The sequence below is a fragment of the Staurois parvus genome, unplaced genomic scaffold (assembly GCF_062004578.1).
Source record: "Staurois parvus isolate SC_StPar_1 unplaced genomic scaffold, SC_StPar_1.0 ptg000172l, whole genome shotgun sequence".
Taxonomy (NCBI): domain Eukaryota; kingdom Metazoa; phylum Chordata; class Amphibia; order Anura; family Ranidae; genus Staurois; species Staurois parvus.
The window spans coordinates 10,472,560-10,497,100 of record NW_028317968.1 but is presented as its reverse complement, the minus strand read 5'-3'; the positions used below and the strand labels follow the sequence as shown (position 1 = coordinate 10,497,100).

The 24,541-nt window shown below is 37.9% G+C and overlaps 1 protein-coding gene across 4 annotated transcripts in view; it reads left to right on the top strand.

Moving 5' to 3' along the window:
- The window catches only part of VMP1 (vacuole membrane protein 1), a 225,947-nt gene that overhangs the window by 145,852 nt on the left and 55,554 nt on the right, over positions 1–24,541 (top strand). For all 4 annotated transcript variants that reach the window (XM_089676659.1, XM_089676658.1, XM_089676657.1 and 1 more), the window contains one exon: positions 21,387–21,467. In XM_089676659.1, coding sequence (XP_089532785.1) covers positions 21,387–21,467 — 81 coding nt within the window. The remainder of the gene's footprint in view (positions 1–21,386; positions 21,468–24,541) is intronic.

The following is a 24,541-nucleotide window of genomic DNA, read 5'->3' as shown; positions in this document are numbered from 1 at the left end:
TAGCCATGATCTCATTAGTGCAGTGACAATGTATAGTATTATCACTGATCACTGTATAAGTGTCAATAGTGATGTCGGTGTCAGTCAGCTCCCACCCAGTGTCAGTGTCAGATTGCCCACTGCAGTCCCACTATAAGTCTCTGATCACCACCATTACTAGTATAAAAAATAAATAAAAATTCCAGTAAATATACTATAGTTTGTAGACACTAAAAAGTTCAAACAAACCTATTTATTTACACTTATTGGGATTTTTTGTACCAAAGACAAGTAGCGGAATACATTTTGGCCTACATTTATGAAGAAATTTGATATTTAATTTTTTTTTTATTGGATATGTTTTATAGCAAAGTAAAAAATAGTTTTTTTTTCTTCAAAATTTTCAGTCTTTTTGTGTTTATAAAATAACAAATAAAAAACAAAGTGGTGATCAAATAATACCAAAGGAAAGCTCTATTTGTGTGAAAAACTTTATATAAATTTCATTTAGGTACAGCTGTGCATGATCATACAATTAGGCAAGTTAAATTAGTTCAGTTTCTAAATACCAAAAAATGGCCTAGTCATGAAGGGGGTAAAACCTTAAAGTTCATGTGATAGCCATGGGCAGGTGGCAGGTCCCCTTTCTGGAGACATCAGGGGTGTTTTAGTCCCCCAAAGTCTCCCCTGCCCTCCGATGCAGCTAGTTAAGCACAGATTGTGCTTGATTAGCTGCTTCCCTGACTGTAACAGCCAGGGAATGACAGCTCTGACACTCAAAGGGACAAAATCGCTTCCAGGTTCATTAGCCACAGATGAGATCAGGGACCAAATGACCCTCAATCTCCTCTGTATTTAGCTATACTGTCTGTTTACTGCAGTCCCTGTCTTCCCAGAGGAGTGGGAGATGGCGGGTGGGAACCTCCCCTTGTCACTACAGTAAATGTGATCAGATGGTGGTAGAGCCCCCCAGATCACTTTTATTAAACAGTCAAACACTGGCTGTAAAAAAAAAAAAAAAACCCATAAAAAAAAATAAAACAGCCATGAGCTTGTTTTAGCCACTTCAAGCCAGGATGTTTTTATATATTCCATGGGCATGAAGTGGTTAAAACAAAACTAAAAAAAGCTCTGGTTACAATACTCACCTTGTTTCTGGAGCTATTCCACACAGTAATTCCTTTTCACCACAAGATTTCTTGGATCTTCTGGACTGAGTGGTATCCACCGTCATTTAACATGAGAGACTGAGGACGTGGCTGTCAATGCAGGGCATCATGGACTGTGATATGATGAAAAGCAGTGTTTTACGTCTAGAAAAAGTGAAAATAAATGTAAAAAAACATATACTGCTTGGGGAAATGGGCAGTAACAGTAGAATATAGGGGAAGCCAAAACTGTATTTTAGGTTTGGATAGAGTGGAGAAAGATTTAGAAATGCTGTTAGCTTAGGGCACTGTAAGGGTCACCTTACACTATACAATCTGATTGTACAATCTTCTTTAGATCTACCATCAACCATGTAATGCAAGGGCCTGCCTGATTTGATACACAGAATTGGTTGTTTTGATGTGTCCTCCTATTACATAGTTTTTGTATATCTAAAAAAGATTGCACAGAGAATATACAATTGTATAGTGTATGACCAACTTAAGAGAAATTTCCCCAGATAATACAATACTCTGATATACTCTACAATATTCTCAAACCAAAACGGTTTCCTCTAGCCTAATTGCTACTAAATAGAAAAAACCTACAACTTCACTGAATTCCTTAAGCTAAACATTAGGTAAAAATGTACTTAGTGAACAAGGTGATGATTTAGTGACTTTATTCATCCAATAGTGTGCAAACAAAAATCTGCATTCTTTCATTTTCCTTGCACGTGGTTGGGTATGCTTTGCAAAGTGAATTTTCGCTGTGTTTCACCTCATTCACAAGAAGCAAAAATTCACTTTGAAAGTGAACATGTTCTACTCTTAGTAAATCTGGGTCTAAATAATATTTAGTATTTGCCAAATGTGGGACCTCTGTGCGTATTTGTGGCTGTTTGCATTTGTGGACATTACTTTCAAAGGAATTGTTCTATTTGAATTAATTTGAACAGCAATCTGTGCTTAATGTGGAACTACACTGCATCTGAGTACCACAAATCAAAAACGATATTTAATTTTATTTTTATTATTCAAAGCAAACACACCCATCCATCCATGTCTCTATGCTTTATTTTGCTGAGAAAAACACCTCCTAGCATTTCTGGCCATGGCAAGGGTAGATGATTCATATAGCATTTGCTTCCTGGAATCCATCTGCCCTTAGCTCAGACATGCAGACAGGATGGTGTGCTTAGCTGAGTAACATTCACAGTGCAGGGAGGAAAAAGTATGTGAGGCCCTAGCTTAATGACTTCTCCCAGAGCTAATTGGAGCCAAGAGTGAGGCAACCTTGACTCCAATCAGTGTGATGATATTGGATGTGTTGCTGACAGCTGTCCTGCCCTTAAAAAACACACACCTGTTTTGGGTTTACTGGTTTCAAGAAGCACTGTCTGATGTGAACCATGCCTCGCAGAAAAGAGCTCTCAGAAGACCTATGATCAAGAATTGTTGACTTGCATGAAGCTGGAAAGGGTTACAAAAGTATCTCCAAAAGCCTTGATGTTCATGTGTCCACGGTAAGACAGACTGTCTACAAATGGAGAAAGTTTAGCACTGTTGCTACTCTCCCTAGGCGTGGTCGTCCTGTAAAAATGACTGCAAGAGCACAGCGCAGAATTCTGCATGAGGTAAAGAAGAATCCCAGAGTGTCAGCTAAAGACCTACAGAAATCTCTGGCACATGATAACATTTTTGTTGACACATCTACAATAAGGAAAACATTAAACAAGAATGGAGTACATGGGAGGACACCACGGAGGAAGCCATTGCTGTCCAAAAAGAATATTGCAGCACATTTGAAGTTTGCAAAAGAGCACCTGGATGTTCCACAGCACTACTGGCAAAATATACTGTGGACAGATGAAACCAAGATTGAGTTGTTTGGGAAGAACAAACAACACTATGTGTGGAGAAAAAAAGGCACAGCACACCAACATCAAAACCTCATCCCCACTGTAAAACATGGCGGAGGGAGCATCATGGTTTGGGGCTGCTTTGCTGCCTCAGGGTCTGGATGGATTGTTGTCATTGATGGGAAAATGAATTCCAGAGTTTATCAAGACATTTTGCAGGAAAACGTACAACCATCTGTACGCCAGCTGAAGCTCCTCAGAGGATGGGTGATGCAACAGGACAATGAGCCAAAGCATACAAGTAATTCAACAAAACAATGGCTGCAACAGCACAGAATACGCCTTCTGGAGTGGCCCAGTCCTGACCTCAACCCTGTTGAAATGCTGTGGCATGACCTTAAGAGAGCGATTCACACCAGACATCCCAAGAATATTGCTACACTGAAACAGTTTTGTGAAGAGGAGTGGTCCAAAATTACTCCAGATCGTTGTGCAGGTCTGATCTGCAACTACAGGAAATGTTTGGTTGAGGTTATTGCTGCCAAAGGAGGGTCAACCAGTTATTAAGTCCAAAGGTTAACATACTTTTTCCTCCCTGCACTGTGAATGTTTACATGTTATGTGCAATTAAACCATGGCAACATCTAATGTTTGTGTAGTATTATGTTCAGCAGACTGTGTTCTTCTATTGTTGTGACTTAGATGACGTTCAGAGCACATTTTGTGCCCAATTCATGCAAAATTCCATGTAATCCCAAGGCGTTCACATACTTTTTCTTGCAACTGTATTTGATGTCCTGGTCCTTTATCACTCCCACACCTGTGCACCTGTTTTTCTTAAACATTTCCTTAAACATACCTTCTTTTTCCTGGGGGTCCAGTCATATTGCATCCTTAAGTCTTCTTCCTCTTCTCCCCACATTGGCAGTGGGTGGTCTTCAATACTGAAGAGATCATTGACGACATTGTGACTATGACTGGTATGCTATGAAATGAGTAAAGTTCCGCTAGCACATTATAATGTGGCAGAGTGGGAATGAGGTGATGTGCTTATAAATATTCAGATGCTTGTTAGATTCTGATTTCATTACTCATTAAAAAAGTGAAAATGACAGACCTCTTTGTCTTGTTCAACCGAAATGTCACATTTGTAGAAAACCCACTTGAACGTTCCCCCTGCTTCAGCTTTTTCATAAAGAACTAACGGTTCACAATTCACTGTTTCTTACGTTTTGCTTTGCAAGACAATGGGCATTCAGTAGCTTTGAAGTTGCATTTTAAAACATGGCAAATTATGTTGTCTCTAAATCAGCACATTATTATTAATAGTTATAATATGAAGAGACATTTAGAAAATTGCAAATGTATTGGTGACTATTCTTGCTTTCTATTTTAATTGCAGCAACTCTTGCACTTTGCTGCATGCAAAAGCATGTTGAGTAAAAAAAAAATCACATTCTTTCCTATGTGGCTGTTTTTCAGATCTATGCACTGCAGTTTAATGTGAAAGACAAAGGTAACTCTAGGGGCCCATTCACACCTACTATGTGCAGTATTCATCTGGGTCAGGGTCAAAGGTCAGAGTCGAAGCTTAGTATGTACAAAAAAAAAGCATTTTTTTAAATTAGTATCTGTGTCAATTAGTGTCTTTTAGGTACGGTAAAAAAAAATGCACAAATGCACACCATTGTCTCTGGCCTTACACACCATTGTTTCTGTGATCGTCAGGGGTAGGAGAATTTATTTTGGGTTGTTCTTTGGTGGTAGGTTATGGTAGTAGCAAGAAGATATAGATATACTTTTTTTGAATTTTTTTTTCTACTATTTTTGGCCAGTTTCACTTTGATAATACAAAAATTAGAAGATGATGCTATGTGTAGTTTTACGAACACAAGTCAAAGTTTCAAAATTGTGTTCTGGCGTTGGAATTTGTTTTACCCTCTGTCGTGAAAGGGTTAATGTATTGCTTAATGTGAAGTGTAACTACACTAAGCGGTGGGGGACACTGCATGTAATTCGCATAGGAATCGCACCGCATTCTTGTGCGAATTACATGCATCCACACCAAAAAGGTGCAGGACCCTTTTTTAAATCCGCACCTGATTTCTGGCCATCGCATCACGTTTTGCAATCTGTTTCGTGATCAGGGTTGTATTTACCACAAGGCAAACAAGGCACTTGCCTAGGGCAGCATTTTTCAGGGGGGGCAGCACCTCTCCCCAGAAGAAGAGATGGAAGAAGGGACATGCACATCATGGGAACCAGGTGGGATCTGAGAGGCTGCAGGCTGCTTGATGGTGTATGTAGAGCCTGACTCTCGTTCTCAGGGATGTCCGGAGCTGTGAAGAGGAGTGTCTATCTATATATAAGGGGGGGCAGGGGTGTTGCTGGTCAATGTCTGGCTCTCTCCGCAGGATGGGAAAGGGGGGGTGGAGTTGGTCAGCGTCCGTGGGGGCAGATGATTTTTGTGTTGCCTAGGGCAGCACAAAATCTAAATACATCGCTGTTCGTGATGTCATGAATTTATCATTGACACCCGCACGAGATCACATGAACGTGATGTGATTGCAATGCGGTGCGGGAAATGCATAAGATACGCAGCATTTCCTGTACCACATTAGTGTGAATCGGATATTTTTTTTTTTTCTAAAGCTGCATAGATTTGGGTCCTGCTAGTAGCTCCATCAAATTTTGTATTGCTTTTTGTGTCCCATCATTGCCTCCTTAAAGTGGTCGTAAACTGTCTTCTCTAAAAAACCGCTGGTAGGCAGGGTCTTTATAACAGAAAAGACACCCTAGAGGTCTCTTCTGTCGTAAATGACCCCCTTGCCTGTCAGCGGGTAACGCAATCTGAGCCGTGCATGCGCAGCTTAGACCTCATTTATGATCCGCTCTGCGTGCTGCGGTGAAGTGACTCTCGTGCATATGCGCAGGACTGACGTCACCAGAGACCGACCATTCAAGTAGCTGAAGAGTTAGAACCCAGAATGAAGACCAGGCTAACATGGAAACACCATGGAGAGAGACGTGACAGCCCAGTGCTGGATGCCTCCACCTGTAAGCAAGTTTCTCATAATGTAATAGTCTGCGGTGCATACTAGTACATTATGACTTAAAGTGTTACTAAACCCAGGACCCTGCATTTACTATATCTGGTCTCCCACAGTACACACAACATGGAAGTGCAATTATTTTAGTAAAGATGAACTGCTAGATACATTTTTTCATCAGCAGTTAGAGCAGTCTTGTGACTTCTATCAATGTCCAGCCGAGCACTGGTTAAAGCTTGCAGGAGGAGTTTTCATCTTGCTCTAGGAAAATGCAGAACCCCTGACCTCTGTCTGGACAGTGCTGATTGGCCCCGTGCTGATCACATGCACTCTCCCAAGAAAAAAAAACCTCTCTAGCAATACGCACTAAACTGAGTATGTGCAGAGTGACTCCACACAATATATCTTATAAGATAAGGGGGCCACTGGAAGAAGGGGAGGATCATAGAAGTCAGGATTAAACAGAATTTTTACACAATGCAAAGGATTAACCCCTTAGGTTCCACAGTGAGTAGCACAAACATGCATTACTGCATATACAGACTGATTTTACTGTTGTGGGTTTAGTGACACTTTAAACCTGCAGCGGCACTTTTTTCTAGTCTCTTTGTAAGACTTTATTAACATTTAACAGTTAGTGGGGAGGACATGTCAAAGAAGACACCCTTTGCAACTAATAAGAGCTCTTGCCAACTCAAGGACCAATGAGCCCATACAAAAAAAATTTTAAATTGTGTGTATGTGTGTGTATATATATATATAGCGCTGAGCGAACTATTGGCGCTTTATAAATACTGTATAATAATAATATTTATATATATAAATTATGTTTTTATGTATAAAATTATTTATTTTTATTGTATGGGCTCATTGGTCCTTACCACAGTGTAGGATATATATATATATATATATATATATATATATAAATGTTTTTTTTATTGTATGGGCTCATTGGTCCTTACCACAGTGTAGGATAGAAAAGCATCAGTTTCCATGTAACAAGAACAGAGTGATTCCCATCTGACAACACTAATATGCTTCTCTAATATGAAATTACAGGTGAGAAGCATGCTCATTTTGACACATGTTCTAGACCTAGAGATTGTTAGAATGGGATTCTGGCCAGGAAAAAAAAAGTTAAAAAGAAAACCTATAACGGTATTTCATCACCCTTTGTACTGGGGAATGAATATAGAAATCAGCGATAAAAAGATTATAATATACGTATGTGGGTTTAATTGTCTTTGTTAGCACTTTTATCCCTATCATTTATATATTCCTTTTTAATCTGTATATGTGTCATGCTTTATATTTTATTTATACAGTTTTTGTATTGTTTCTATCGCTTGATTATTCTTAAAAAGACAACAAGGGCCTTCCAGCTGCTTTTCCGCCTTTGTGACCTCTGCAGCCTATCACTGCTGTAGAAGAAATATTGTACGGTTTGGCTGAATCCCAACAATTCTTTCCTGTTATGGTGCCCAAATCCCTTCCTTCATCCTGAATATTTTATTGCGTCTGGGCAGTTGGTCACTTGTACAGGAACAGGTGTGCGATGTTTGCTGTACTTGCCTTAATTACCATTATTTTTTCAGCTTATTGTTGTTGAATTTCATCCATATTTACTTCAGTGCTCTAAAGAAGGTTTATTTTTGAAGTCTCCTTTTTGACAGTGATGTAGTTCCAGAGTCTTAGAAAACGACTATTTTGAGTTATAGGCTACTTTCACACTGCTCTGTTACAAAAGGTCGGTAAAAACACATGTGTATTTTTGACAATTTTTTTAATGCATTTTTGACACATTTCCAATGTGTTTTGCACCTGTGAAAAAAAGGTCAGGTGGCTCAAAAATTGCACCAAAATCGCAATTGTGGGTGAGTTTTTGATGCTTTAATGCCACGTTTTTGATACGTTTTCCTTCATTTCAATGGGGAGTGTTTTTTTTTTTTTTTTTTTTTTTTTTTTTTACTGCACCAGAAATGCAGCTTGCAGGACTTTGAAAAATGCAATGGAGCTGCAGCTGGTCAGTGTGAAAAATTCCATAGGTTTTAATGGTCATGCATTTTTCTTCTGCATTAATGCAAACACGGAAGAAAAACAGATCAGTGTGAAAGCAGCCCTACACTGAATCTTTTGTTTGGAGTGTACTGGTAAACATGATTTCGCGAATGGATTAAATGTCCATCCATACTTTATTATGATGTCACTGAAATACACCCAATTCAGTGATTTGGTTCCTGTAATCTCATTCATTTCATTAGAGGATGTGATACAAGTAAAACCTTTCAACAAGCTGAGACTGTGCTGTTGAGTCTCCCTTCCTGTTTTCAAGTTTATTGTATTTATTATGATAACACCGGTTTACTTTGGTATTCCAGGGGTAGATTCTCCTGACTCTCACCTTGCAGCCATTACACCCTAACATTTTAGCAGCAGCTGAGTAACAGAGCATCTCGGGTTTCTGTTAAGTGAAAGTTTTACCATCTTGTGTTTTGAGTTTATTAATTCCCTATAGTTCAGTGGTCTCCAAACTGCGGCTGTGGGGCCAGATGTAGCTTTTTGCTTGCCTTTATCTGACCATTGAGGCATTATTCCTGCCACTGACACCAAAAATGGGGTATAATTCCCACCACTGACAACAACAATGGAGCTCTATTCCTTCCATTAACACCAAACGATTGGGCATAATTCCTTCCACTGTCAACAAAAATGGGCCACTATTCCTCCCACTGATACCAACTATTTCTCCCCCTAATACCAAAGATCAGGTATTGTATACTCCCACTGGGCACAGTCTGGCCTCCTAAAGTCTAAAGGACCATTAACTGGCCCTTTCTTTAGAAAGTTTGGAGACCCCTGCTGTAGTTCTTCCATCCAAAGGAGTCTTGTCTATACATGATGGGTTCCCCCGTAGAACATTCTTAGCCCCCAAACTAGATAGGTATACACTTGAAGGTATTTTTTAATTGTTTCCTAGGACAGGAAGACAAAGGTAAAATACTCAAAACTTACAAAGGTCTGAAGGACCATTAACTGGCCCTTTCTTTAGAAAGTTTGGAGACCCCTGCTGTAGTTCTTCCATCCAAAGGAGTCTTGTCTATACATGATGGGTTCCCCCATAGAACATTCTTAGCCCCCAAACTAGATAGGTCCACACTTGAAGGTATTTTTTAATTGTTTCCTAGGACAGGAAGACAAAGAAGGTAAAATACTCAAAACGTACAAAGGTCTGCTATAGCTGCTTGGCTAGAAATCACTGGGTGAGTCTTGGTATCCAGGAGCATCTCACAGAACTTTGCCTGGATTGTACAAAAACAATATGTCATGGTATAATTCTGTTCCAGTGATGACACTAGTAGAAAATCTTTTCTTAGGCCCACATGGCCTCCAGGCACAAAGCCTGCTTCCACAAAACGAAACACAGCAAGGCTACTGGGTAACACATCTCTACACATATCTCTTTACACCTTTTATCTGTTACTGTTTATATTCGTGTGGTAGTACTGTCTCTTTTTTGCATTGTTTAAAACAATTCATTTTTATTATGGAAGTGTCATAACTCCATTTTAAAGATGTGGTTTGTGGATTACCATTTTAAATACTACCAATTCTGTTGACACTTACTGTTGAAAAGAGTGGGCAAATTACTGCATTTTCTTCTTCTGTAAATTGGTTAGAAGACAGCAAATTTACACCTTTCACTGTCCTGAGGGCATGCCAAGAGCCACAAGCCAATTTGACCTGTATTTTGCACAGTATATATGGTATGCAAAAAAAATTATCATCTATCTTTAGCAGTGGATTAAATGTATTTCTTGATTTGCTCAGTACTGGAGTTCATGGCTGCCGCAGTACTTTGTAACCTATAAACCTGAAGCGATCTCTAGTAATTTAAGTCTGTTTCATGCTCACATCCTGCAATCAGGAACATTTTATTCCACTGAGCTAATCATTCTCTATGCAATGGAGGCAGCAGACAACATTTTACTGCTTGACCACAGACAGCTTTTATCCAGCAGGCATGTTTGATTCCATTGTGCTGTCTTGGGGAAGGCAGTAGAAATGAAATATTGTCCATTTCATTTTTTGAATACTTGGAGCATTTGTATAAGGGAAAGTATTTTCGTTAGTCCTGGTAACTTAGAGTTTAACCATTAGAAGCAATTTCCCATAAATGTAGTGGTGGAATGAGTTTTTAAGGGAAAAAAAACTACTATTTGTATTTTTTCATTTTCTTTAGTAGCAATTTGTGGTTTAAACCACCACTTGGTATAAAAGATCTTTGTACATATGAACAGACCAGCCTCACACTGCACGATAGGGTCATTTCTCAGAAAACGTATTTTATCAACCAGAATTTTGGCTGATTTCTGGTTTAAAATTAAGCTCCTTTTCAGGAAACCTGACCATTGGTTTTCTTATGTCATAGCTGTGTGTTTATAAAGGAATTTTTTTACTGTTTGGCTATGGGGAAGTTGAAAAGAAACAGACTGATCTTTCAAACAAAGGATTTTTTCCACTGTTATCTGTACATTCTTTGGCAACATGGTTCTTCTAAGGTGGCTTTTAATGACCGTTTTATGCATAACGTATTGATTAATGATATTATGCTTTCCATCTAAAACACCTTTTGACCTCTTCTGTCCAAACTATTTGTCTAGAAGTAATATTTACACTACCTCAGTTGGGGTGATGGTTCACTATTGCAGAGCCCTTGGCATCCTGTAAAGGTCTGTTAGCTTAAATCAGCCTTTCTCAACCAGGGTGCCTTGAGGATTCTTCAGGGGTGCCTTGGGAAAATGCCTAAAAATTGCCCAATAATTGTGTACAAGCCAGAGGTGGATCAAGCCTGCCTTTTAGTTACACAAAGCCGTGGGTTTTCATTGTTCACCATTACAATCTTCTAGCCGCTGGCATCCCGACAACCAATGACATCAGTTGATAAGGAGGATGTTGGTTGTTTGCACAGCATCCTTGTTTGACCCTCCCCACCCCTCTCTATCAGTGTTGGGGTCACATTAGCTCAGTGATGGAGAAGAGAAACATTCGAATACTAAGCAGTACCAGTGTGCAAAAGTGTATTTGATTTGGAAGAATAAATCACCTCTAACATTGGGTGTCCTACATGTGTGGATGTTGATGCAATATGTAAAACTATTAGAATAGTTTTTTACATTTTAGAATGGGGTGCCTCGAGACTGTCCATAATTTTAGAGGGTGCCTTGACCGACAAAAGGTTGAGAAACACTGGCTTGGATCACGTGTCAAACACAAGGCCTGCGGATTAAATTGGGATGGCCAGGCCAATTCATGTAGCCCTTGAGATTCTCCTGCTGCAGTACTCCCCTCATCCCTGCTCCCACCTTGTCTCAGCATTTGGCAGCAGAGAGGAGGATAGAACTCCTACACCATATCTTGCACTTCTCTGTGCAACCGGGGAGAGGCTGGTCTATGTCCCCCTTCTCAGTAGTCGGCAGCAACAAGAGGATGGAACTCTTCCTACAGATTCTGCACCTCTCTGTACAGCCACAGCAGCCCCTTGTCTCTGCCTCCCCTGGTCTCAGCATTCATCTGACTCTAGCCCTCCTCTGGTCCTCCTCCAGACACTGCTTATATGCTTCCCAGCTCCACCCCCAGTTTTCTCCTGGCAGCAGCACAAAGTAAGGGGGGTGCACTGTGATGTAAGGGAAGGTGAGGGACTCTTGACTTCTGATGGAGGGGGGGGCTCTTGACATCTGATGTAAGGGGGAGGGGGGGTTCTATGAACATCTGCGTATAATTACTATGAGAATAATACAGTTCTTTGCCAGTTGAAAAGGAGGTTCGTGCACTGCTTGCTGGTATCACCCACAATAAACTTTATTGGAGACAGCTCAGACAGAGCACCATGGCAGGGTGATACCAGCAGTGTGCAATCCTTCTCTCAGACTTGCTTCATCTGCTACAGGAATGTTAGTGGGCTCCGTGCCGGTCTGCACCTGCACTTCACAGCTTAAGCTATTGCTAAAACCAGTAATAAACAAATGCAGAGACAATGATTTAATATGATAAAGAGTAGATACATCTATATGGTCTTACAGATACAGCCGACCCTTTGAGGGCAACCATAATCCTGTCCTGAGATGAAATTGAGTTTGGCACCCCTGGCTTAGATGGATTGATTGGCAAGGTTAGTCCTTAAGACACCACTCTTTATAGGCAGTTACACTTTTTTTTTTTACCAGACCTTGCCCTGTTACCAGTAGCTATGAGCTATTTTTACAATAATTTGGAAAGGATATTATGAAAGTCAGTGTACAGTTTTATCAGTTAAAGTGTATGTCAGGACAAAATAATAAAAAAAAAAAAAACAATACATCTCTGCAACAAATGTCCATTTTTCCCATACAAATGCTGCATGTACAGAAAAATACATGTTGATTTGCCAAAAGCCTGATTTTGTTCCTACCTTCGTGTTTGAGCTGACAATACAGTGAGGATTTTTTGTACTAAAATCTCAGTGTTGTCAACCTTGCCTGTTGGACTGCAGAACTCCACATATCCTTCCCTCTGTCCCACTTCACATGAGATCTAAGGAGTGCTGGTGTCCACTAGTATAGCTATACACTATCCCTGAGTGAATGCAGAACTGCAGAAAATACACATTAATTTGCTTTTGAATTGTTGTACTGTTAGGCATTTGTTTAAACACTGCACAAATGGGCAAAAGGCAAAGGCTTCTGCTTGCAACAATTTAGATCTGAAAATACCTTTTTATGAAACAATACATTAAGGGTCAGTTCACACTACATGTGTTTCAGTTGCTTTTATCTGCATCCAAAACACACAAAGTAGGTTATATGGTTGTCAATGTCATAGTTAATATCAATGCTTGCAGTTCCAGTGCATTCCAGTTGCAGAAAAAAAAACTAGAACATGAATTTTTTCTGCACAGAACTGTACTGGAACGCAGTAAAACGCATCAAACCGCACCGGAACGCACCAAAAACACACTGGAATGCACATGTTTCTATTTAAAGTGAAGAGAGAGAGAGGAAAAATGAACTGGAATGCATAAAAACGCACTGGAAAGCATCAAAAACGGCCATGCAAAAACACATCTGAACTGCGTTTCTATAGTGTGAACCGGGCCTTATACACATTTAGTGAGCTGCTAATCAGGCTAGGTGATGTGACCCAGGCTTGCTACTTGCAGCACAGTTCTAACACTAACTGATAATTAATTGTTTAAATGCACTGGTGTGCTGATCTGAAATTCAGTTTGGTTCCAGAAACATTTTCTGCCAGACCAGTTTGTAATATGTCTACTTCCTTTTGTCCCCCAACACATAGGAAAAAAAGTATTCTAGTCTTGCAGCTGTATAGCATTCTGCAGCTTTAGTGAAACTTTTTTTGGACAAAAGATTTTAGAAGCTTGAAGGTGGGTTAGAACCTCTGTAGTTTTTTTTTTTTTTTTTTTTTTTTTTTTTTTTTTGGGTATGGCATCCATTTGGGGAGCTTTGCCTGCTGTATTTGACATCTGTCATTTACACAATTCCAAAATGTAAATACACAGACAATATGAACATCAGCTGGCTCAGCAGGGACCATCCAGTGTTTGGCCCTCCCTGTCTGACAGAAGTCGATTGTTAGATTGACTTTTGTTGAATGGACATGTTGGAAAATGTTTCTAGATCAGCTGCTGTGAACAGTGTCCTGTTGGAACTGATGGGAGAAGAGGGTTGAAGCTGGGGTAGGGTTTTTCAATCCTCCTTGTTTCTGTGGATGTAGGAATCATTTTTTTTTCAAGCCTGCTGGCTAATAAAAAAAAAAAAAAAACCATGGCCAGCCTAATTTTGCCTGTACATTCTACAATAAAGTCACTTGAAAACTACTGTACTCCTGTTGTAAAGTGCTGCGAGCAAGGAATATTTTCATGTTCATGTAAGTGGCAGGTTTACAGCACACTAGCAACAGTTAGACTGGTCAGAAAATGAATGAAATTCAGCCAGTTCAGCAGGAACCAGCTGAATTTCCATCCATGTGTGGCCGCTCCCACTCAACAGAAATCAATCTAACAATCAATTTCTATTGAATGGGTTTGTTGGAAGAGCCTGCTTGAGTAGCGGCTGCCGCTGATCAGTGCTTTCCTAGCCATCAAGAGTCCTTGCCATCAGAACACAATTACCCATTGGGGGGGTCTCTCTATCCATCTTGATTCTGTGGATGGAGGAAACTGTTAGTTTTCTTTTCTATAAAGCCTACTCGCTGCATGAAAAAAATAAAAGATCCATAAATGGCCAGCTTTAGTCTATGTGCTCCACTGATGGCCTATAGACTAACTGGTAACAGTTAAGCCAGCTAAACATGGATCGAAATTCAGCCTATCACCTGCTGAACCAATCCATGTATGAGCAGAGAGTTTGTACAGAAGTTGATCTATCGATTGATTCCTGTACAACCGCCCTGTTGGACTTTCCCTTGAGCTGCAACACTGGCCATAGCGCTGATCAGTGTATTCTGTTGGTGGGGAAGCCCCCACACTGTCAAAATACAATAACTCAGTGGGGAGGATTCCCCCATTCACCTCAAACATGTGGAAGGGGAAATTGGGCCTCTTTTACGTTCATCATGTTGGTTGAACAAAAAAAAATCCATTTATGGGCTGCTTTAGTCTGTGTGCCATCAGAGGGCTGGTAACCGGAACACACTGAATAATATCTGAAGAAAGGGGTTCGTGGTATTGCATTGTGCAGTATGTTAACAAATACTCTATTGTGGTCTATATGCTCATTTTGTTTGCAATATTTTAATTCCAGTTTTAATATACAACATATGCATGAATGAAAATATTACCATGTAAAAACAAGCTTTATATTATGGTAGCTGGCTCCTCATTGTTTATTTCAAGGTTCAGTTATAAGCTTTGTGCTCTGGTTTGTGGTCATCCTAAATATGAGCAGTTTTCTATAAGCAAATCTAATAATGTAGGCACTTGTGCCTGTATGGGTGCATATATAGTTGACGTTTACATCCCTGTGAGGGTAAGCCGTATTCATAGTCTACATGTATAGGTAGGTTAAAGAAACCCATCATATAAAATAAAAAATAGAGTTAGAATGAAAAATAGAAGAAGAAATAGGGAGGAAGGATAGCTTGTAGTTTGTCATGTTCTAATTTACATTTCTTCAGTAAAGCTAGCCTTCAGTAATGGCTAGTTATTTTTCATTCAGCCAATGGGTTGAGCAAAAAAACAAACCGGTTCAGGAATCTCCCTGCTAGGACATTGTATTCTAACAGCTGCACCCAGCGCTGTCAGAATAGACTGATCAGCTGATTGGCTGTAACCAATGATCGAGAAAAGTCTTCCAATATGATCGTCATCTGTCTAGCATGGATGGCCACACACTATTTGAAATTCTTCCAGGTGAGTTTCGATCAATCTGTGGCCAGCTTAAGTCTAGAGAAATAGTGGTCTTTTTCCAGTTGTTATCAATGGCCATTTTAATTAGTTGATCTAGATACTTGGGAATTATTCAATACTGTTTATTTAACAGTCCTTCTTTTGCGAATTAATATCAGTCACTGAATTAATTAATAGCTAAACATGTATCCAGAATCTCTGGACCCTCCCGCATGTCTGACCTGTATGGAACATAGTTCCCACTTGTCTGCAGCGCTGTAAATATATAGGAGAGGCTTGCAACGTGATTTTATTTTTCTTTGGTGGACACTATGTACCATTGCATCAAGGTCTGTGACCTCACTTAGGAGCTTTCCTCTAAATTCTTGTTTGACAAATGCTGAAATAAAGGGAACTCCACCTTCATCAGGCATATAGACAACAGAAAATATACAACTTTTTAGTGAAGTGAAAGATATCTCTGGCAGGATTTTATTTCTTCCTGGATCCCCATGAGAAAGATTCCCCTGGCTTCTTGTCTAGGTGGAGAGTGTCACAGAATAGGACATGAGAAAATTTTCTTCCATAGAGACAGCAATTTTTGCGCTATATTAGTCTATCCTAACTTTTTTGTAACATCTTGGCTGGAATTTTGCTTAATTAAGTTACTGTCCTTTAACAAAGTGTTAATATTGATTATCTCCTAAAAAAAAAAAAAAAAAAAAGCTTGATAAAAATTTAAAAAATGTTGTTAGTATGGAGAAAATGGGTGGAATTATTTACAGTTCTTTTTGTGGCAAGTGAAACCACAGAATTATTCATTGTATAGCTAAAGATAGGTAAGGTGTCAGCATAGGACCAGAATTTCTTAGGGCTCATGTACACGGGACATTTGGAAATCTTTTCTGAACGATGGAAACTGACTGCTGGAAAATGTAGGTTAAAAAACGTCAGTTTAGCCGCGTTTGCATACCTCGTTTATGAGCGTTTGCGTTTAGAAGCGTTTTTAAAAGATAACCTCATGAGACCTTCCCAAATGCACTGAAAAATAGTAAAAAATTAACTATTTCAGACATTTTGAGAGGAATAGAGAGAGCAGAAGCAGAGAGAGCAGTATGTGTTGAGATGACCTATCTTTTCTGGTTGTATTCACTATGGATCCCATCCCTGTTTTTCCTTCACGCGAAACCTGGAACTGACTGCGCTGGTGTACTGGGTCCATTTGAATACATGGAAAATGCTTTGCATGCATTTCTGATGATGAAAAAAGGCTCTGGACAGAGAACAGTTAAAAAAACTGCGCTTATAAATGCGGTTAACCGTGTTTTCAAGCATGTTGCGTTTGAAACGCTGGTAAAATCTACTCCTGGATGCACTGTAAACTCAACTGCCTGTAAACGAAAATGTGTACATGGACACATAGGAAAACATTAGGGAGAGTTCAGGGGCTGCTGGAAAAAAAACTGCTGAACAGCTCCTGAACATCAGTTTAGGAGCTGCAGTGTACATGAGATAAAAAAAAAAAAAGCAGCTCAGCGATCTAAAGTGGTGGTCTTATATTGCAGACTATGGGGTTGGTTTACTAAAGGCAAATAGACTGTCATTTTCCCCAGAGCCAAGTGAATGCATTATAGCTGAATTCCATCATCCAGTCATGTGCAAGCAAAAAAAGCCTTTTTTTAATTTTCTTGTGATTGGGTATTCTTTGAAAAGCTCTGGGGTAAATTCTACTGCAAAGTGCAACTTCCCTTGCAATGTGAACAGTCCATTTACCATAGTAAATCAACCCCTATATGTCTATTATGTATATGAAGTAGAGTTGAGGTGTCGCTGTGTAGCTTTATCTTAATAGGTGCACCTGCATACTTTAAATGTTCTAAAATATCTTGATAACACTGACCCATCGGTAGGCACCAAGAGATCTATTTTTCCTTAGTAAGCTTATATAAAGCATTGGAGGTGATTTACTAAAAGTGGAGAGTGCAAAATCTGGTGCCGCTTAGCATGGTAGTCAATCAGCTGATAACTTCAGCTTTTTCAGTTAAGCTTTGACAAAAAAAGTGGAAGCTGATGCAGATCTGCACCAGATTTTGCACTCTCCAGTTTTAGTAAATCAGCCCCATTGTGCAGGTGCTTACAAATCCTAAATTACATTTTTGTCAGGTATTTTTCTAACCTTCACACCAGAATCAAAACTAATTGATCATTTTGAATCACTACACAAGCCTAATTTTTTTTTCAAAAAAGTTATTTTTTGGTGGAGAGGTGGGGGTTTATCAGTTCATTCAGAGTTTAGTGTATGACTAAGGGGTAGAAGTATTTTAGATGCAGCATGAACAAAAAGAACGGGATATCTGTAAAGAAGCCAGATAACTTCTCTGCAAAATTTTGATACATTGATTATTACATTGACAGGTGAAACATCTTATTCTTTCCTACTGACTATTTTAACATATTAGAGTAGTGGTATTTTTATTTACATAGCCTTTGTTTTTTGGGGATTTTTTATTATTATTAAATTAGGTTGGTTGTTTGGTTTTAACAGTTTATTTGAATTCCAAGATGTGTTAGTGTAAATTTTGAAAATGTCATTAAATATATGATGTATTATATAAGAGGGTAAATATATTAATAGGAAATTAACTCAATAACTCTCTGTATAGCTAAAATAATGAATGACTGGTAAATCTAAAGTAATAAATAACAAATTTTTAATAGGTGGAAAAGTATACCATTAAATGTAATAATCATTATTTCTAAGACTGGGGAATTGCTATTTTTTTATTAGAATAATTATATGTTTAGGTTACATTTTGAGCATACTTAATATTTGTTTTTAAAATATCTGAAGTAAGGATTAATTTATATATGTTTATAAATTCAAAGTATAAAATTATAAAACAAATGTTTCAGTTTGTATTGGTATTGATCATAGTTAAGATATGTTACATGTTAGTGCTTATTCCATTTTTAGATTTATATGTGGAATTAAAATACACTAAATGTGTGTTCTATATAACAATTAAAATTATTGTTTCATTTTTACCAGTTCACATTGATTTCCTTTAATCAATCAGTTATATAAAAACTGAAACTCAATTACAGGGGTTTTCCAAATTTCTTACACAAGGTTATATTCCTCTGCACACTCCACTTAAAGGAAATAAAACAAGAAAAATATTGTAAAAGCTGTAGCATTTGCTCAATCACAATTAGATGAAGCTGTGAGGATTTATTTTAAGCTTTGGATATATACTGCATGTAGTTCTTTTTAATTTATATAAGGTAATCTGTGTACTCTTTCCTATATCCATTTATAAATTGCTCATTGTGCAGCATAATGAAAAATCTGCTTTTTCATTATTATGTTACTGACATTTTTGTTAAGAATACAGTTAGATAAACTGCTTTTACAGGAATTAAAGCTTTTTTTGTGTTAAAAAATTTAATGTATAGATGTATTTTTTGTAATTAAAAAATATAGCTGATTTAGGACAAAGTTGCTTGCTAAAATAACTAATTTCATCCTATAATCATCCTAATTTAATTGTGTTGTATTCTGGATTTTTGTATACAGCCTGCTTAAGCAAAAGTGCGCAAGTGTGTAAGAACTGTAAATATACAAATACTGTATAATAATAATATACCTTACTGATTTTAATTTAATTCACCGGAAGTGAATGAAAGAGCTGTTTAAAATTTTAGCTATAAAAGCAGAGAGAAATCCTACAAGTATGGGGAAAATCTTAAAATATATATATATAAACAAATAACAATTATTCCTCAGCCTGATTTTGTTTTTTTACTTGAAGCACAGTTAATATGCATATAATTTTAAATTTAATTAACATCTGTATTATAATACTAAGACATATACATAAATATGTTGTTTTCACAGAGCTGCAATTTTCTATTTACTGGCAATCTTTTTAAACCACCAAGATTTTTTTGCAGTGTGTCCTATTGTAATGATCTTCATATTTGCAGTATTTCTGCAAAATATAAATACAAAATCATACCTCAAATTGTACAGTCATATTAAGATCTTGAACAGCTTAGTAACTGTTCTTAAATTTCTGACTTTCATCTTTAGCTTTTCAATAAGTTTTATATATTTGTTGTAAGCAGGGTTTAGAAAAAAATATATACAACCTTCTAGTTCTAAAATATAAACATATTATTTTGCTTGCCTATTAATTATATTCTATACGTGGAACTGCACATTTATTCACGTTACATAGATATAAAAAACCTGCAACAATCCAATAAGAGTTGTATAAAATAAATAAATAGAAACATTTGTGCAAACATATTATACTGTATATATCCGCTAGATTTATTCTGATATACTTTTAATGGTATATTTTTTTTCATACACACTAATTTTAATGAAAAATTGCTTTATACATTTTTAGTTTAGCAGTAGACAATTTTACTCTTTTTCTGTGTTTCAGTGTGTGAATTCTTGATATTTGTAATAATCGGGTTGTTTTTTCTGTATTAGTCCCTTATAAATTGACTCCAATTACTGAATCCAATAATACCAAAGATAGTTTGTAAACCTTTTTTCAAGATTCTAAGAAGGCAATGATACTTTGTGTCAACATAAAACATGTTTATGGTGTTAAATCAGAACTGTATATTATATACACATTGGATGCAAGTGATAATACTGTATTATAAACACAATGAATGTGCCCATGTTGTAAACAGTTGATATTTACCAAAGAATATCACATAGGAGTCTTCTCTCACTGTCGTACTGCTCTCTGCTCTAGTCTGTTGCTCCGCAAACGCTGACACCATGTCCTAGCACGTGTCATCTTTGGACAGTGTCTTTTCCCTAAATATACAGACCAGCCAGTAGATAACACAGTGCTGCACCTGCGCACATTGAGTTACATCTATCCCTGCTTATGCACACTAAAAAAGTTGTTTACAGCATCTGTATCTGTCAGGATGAAGATTGTGCTGCGCATACACAATATGAAGGGAAAAGGAGACCATAAAAATCAGAATACAGCATCATTTTGCTTATTATTTGCACTTGCTGGCCATGCTTCCCTTTTTTTTTGTATTAATGTTTAGTTTTAATACATTACCCTATTAAGAAAACAGACCTTCTGAATGCTCTTTACATTCTGATAGTTGATGAGCGATATAACGGGGCTGATTTACTAAAACAGGAGAGTGCAAAATTTTGTGCAGCTCTGCCTAGAAACTAATCAGCTTCCAGGTTTTATCGTCAAACCTTAATTGAACAAGCTGATTGGCTACCATGCACAGATGCACCACATTTTACTAAATCAACCCCAATGAGTTTCTGAAAAAGGTAGCAAAATTGAAACTGTCTGTGGCAAGCCTCTGGATTCCATCATTCAAACTAAAGAAAAGTGTGATTGCTATGGGCATTGTTTAGGGCAGTCTGTTGTTGGTAAATGTTATGCCTACTGGTTTTGTGGTTATAGAATTCCATTATCATAAGTGTCCCCTACAAATGATAATACTGTTCTGATATATTTAAGTTCCTTTTTTTTTTTTTTTGTACATTAATGCAACTTTGTTTTAATATCAGCTTGTCTAGTTAGAAATGTGTGTGTATGTATGTATGTGTGTGTATATATATATATTTATATGTATGTGTGTGTATATATATATATTTATATGTATGTGTGTGTGTATATATATATTTATATGTATGTGTGTGTATATATATATATTTATATGTATGTGTGTGTGTGTATATATATATATTTATATATGTATGTGTGTGTATATATATATATATTTATATGTGTGTGTATATGTATGTATATATATATGTATATACACACACACAGATATCCTATATCATGCTTCTTAACTGTATTTGTCATCGAGATGTACATGTGCATCATACCAGACATTCGAAAATTATATAGATTTTTTTTTTCTCTATTAAAAATTGATTTTCTTTACTTTTTAGGACTTTGCATCTCGAGCCAAGCTTGCTGTTCAAAACCTGGTGCAGAAAGTAGGATTCTTGGGGATTTTGGCCTGTGCTTCTGTAAGTTGTTTTTTTTTTTTGTTTTTTTAGATCTGTATATTTATTTGTTCTTTATAATGTTTTTAAAAGTAGAATTTCATGTAAGATGTATAATTAAGGTGTGATATTACACCTTCATTTTTTTTACAAATTATATTAACAAACATGTTATACTTGCCTGCTCTGTGCAATGCCTTTACACAGAGCAGCCTCGATCCTGCTCTGCTGGGGTCCCCCGCCAGACCTCGCAGGAAGCAACTTTCCATAGGGGTACCTGTGCGGGCTCTCTCCTGGGACGCCCTGTCTTCGTCCATTGACACAGAGCGGGCGTCATGGCCCCACCCCCGTGTCACAGCATTTGATTAACAACAGTGGGAGCCACCAATCTGCCCAATGAGGAGGGAGACAGTGGCTACAGCCGCTGCTTTCGTGCACATCTCTGGATCAGATCAGGCTCAGGTAAGAAAAAGGGGGGCTGGGGGGGAGCTGCAGCACAGAAGGTTTTTCGCCTTAATGCATGAAAGGCATTAAGGTGAAAAACCTTAAGGCTTTAGAAACACTTTAAGTCTAGTTATCTAACTTCACAAATTTGTGTTTACAGGCAGAGCCTTCTTTTCCCACCGTTTCATGTCTTTTTTACTTTTTTTTTTTTTTTTTTTTTTACTACTGAGTCTTTCATTTATAACAGTACATAGTATGTTGGCACGTTATCAGACTAGTATTCTAATAATAGTTTGATTATTTTGGTCTTGGCTTACAAATGTAATTTAATAAAGCAGTTTATAATTGTATTGCACTATGTCAGCCTTTTTTTCCCAGCTTAGTCTACTGATATTTACATTCAATCTCATATAGACAGATTTCCAGGTGAACTGGATAAAACCGATGCATAACACATAAACTTTGTCTCTTTCCAAAATTTGCAGAGGCTCATGCTTACTCTCAAGTTGGCAGTGAGGGAAGCCTTTCTGAGCATCTTTGCACTTAGCACATCCAGGCATCTCATGCAAAATCATCCTCTGAATTAAGAAATCATCTTCTGAATTAAAGTGTATCTATTGGTGCCCCAATCTACTTGTCCCTCATGGTAATCTACTTCTCCTGATAAAAAATAAATGCATTTTAACCAAAACCTTATTTAAATCTGAAGTGTTTTAAGTAACGTCTGGAGTCTCTAAAAATAAAAGGGGCTTTATGGCGACTTAAACGTTTAATATTTTTAACATTGTGCTGTATATCTCCTCCTCCCCTCCCTGCCTGCCTCCAGCCCCGCACCCAGGGACTAGCAGGGAGGGGGGAGACCGTGCAGTGTAATGAGCACCGATTGGATGCTCGTCAGTAAAGGGCAGTGCCCAGCTTATCTTTTATCCCTTTCGCTTCTAGAGCTGGTTTTGTGATTTTTGCACACATTTATAAAATCATTTTAGGCCCGAAGATTACACAAAACCCCCAAACATTATATATGTTCTGAAAACGTCTTCCAGTGTCTACTAAATATCTCCTGATAGAACTGAGGCTCTGGGGCAAGCTGCACATGCTCAGTTTGCTAGATAGTTTGTTTTTTTTCTTGGGAGAGTGCATGTGATCAGCATGGGGTCAATCAGCACTATCCAGACAGAGGTCAGGGGTTCTGCATCCTCCTACAAGAGAATGAAAAATCCTCCTACAAGCCTTAACCAGTGCTCTGCTGAACACCGATAGAAGTCACAAGACTGCTCCAACTGCTGACGAGAAAAGCTATTTAGCAGTTTCTATTTACTAAAATAATTGCATTTCCATGTTGTGTGTACTGTGGGAGACCAGATATAGTGAATGCAGGGTCCTGGGTTTAGTAACACTTTAAGTCAACTTATTGTGTAATTAAATGGAATTAATGTTGTTTTAGTGTAAACAATGTTGTAAGTAAACTAATAAGCCTTTGTGTAAAGATGCTTTCATTGCATACTTAGTTATATGGTACGTCATATGCAGGACATTTACTGGAAGTAAACAGTCCTTAAACTAAGAGGTTGTAACCTAGGATGTAAGTGAATTATCCAGTTCAGTGCAAGCTCTGTATTTGTTTTAAGGAAGGCATTCTTTCCTTTATCACTAACACATTTCCAACACATGAACGTTCTTTTCTCTGGTGGGTAATTGTATGCTTTTCTGGTACGTCTGTCCTAGATGCATTTTCATTGACTGCACATGTTTAATATTGCTCAGGAAAACTTCTATAAAAGATGTGAAGATCAGATACTCCTTTAAAGTTATACTAACTAAAATATGCATGTTTGTTGTAGGATGAGGGGGTTAGCATGGGACATAAGTCAGTTGGGGGTCAAGGAAGTCCATAGGTGTCATCTGTATAGGCTAGATGGTAACCTCAGGTCTGTTAAGTCTGAAGGGAGAAAAAAAGGGTCAATGTTGGTGTATTGAGACTAGAGAAAGTGAGTTTCATGAATATCAGTCAGAGGTGGTGGTGGCATGTTTGTGGAGTTCATCAGATCTGGGTAAGAGTACAATGGTCTCATCAGTTGAGGGGATACATTGATCTCATCAATTCAGGGGGTTGATAATTGGTTCTGTAGGTATCATCATTTTAGGAGGGCTGGCTTACAGCAGATTTAGGAATCTGAGTAGTAATGAAGGGGGATGTAATCTTGATGTTCTACTGTGTATATCGACATAATGGGTTTGTTTTGGAGTTTCAAGTCATGGTAGGAACTATGTAGAACAAGGAATGGGGGCCAAAGGGGTTTGGTGCCCTTTTGCCTAACTTTAGAACCTTCCTCGACAGATTCTGAAACATGCATTTAAGTAAAAAATAATAAATGCACATATTTTATGCAGGAAAAATGTGCACATTTTTTTTTTTTTTACGCAAGAGCCGGTAAAGTGTTGTGCCTATGTTTAGTAGATTGCGGGTACACACTCTCCATCCAGATTTCTGCCCACACATCCACTTTCAGTTTTAAAGCTGGAAGAAAAGTGAATGGACTAGGAGCAGTGCACACACATTCCATTGAGAACTACAAGCCTGTCTGCCGCACCATAAATATGGGTGTAAAATGTAATGTGTTCCAATGGTGAACCTATCCTTTAAGTGCAATCCT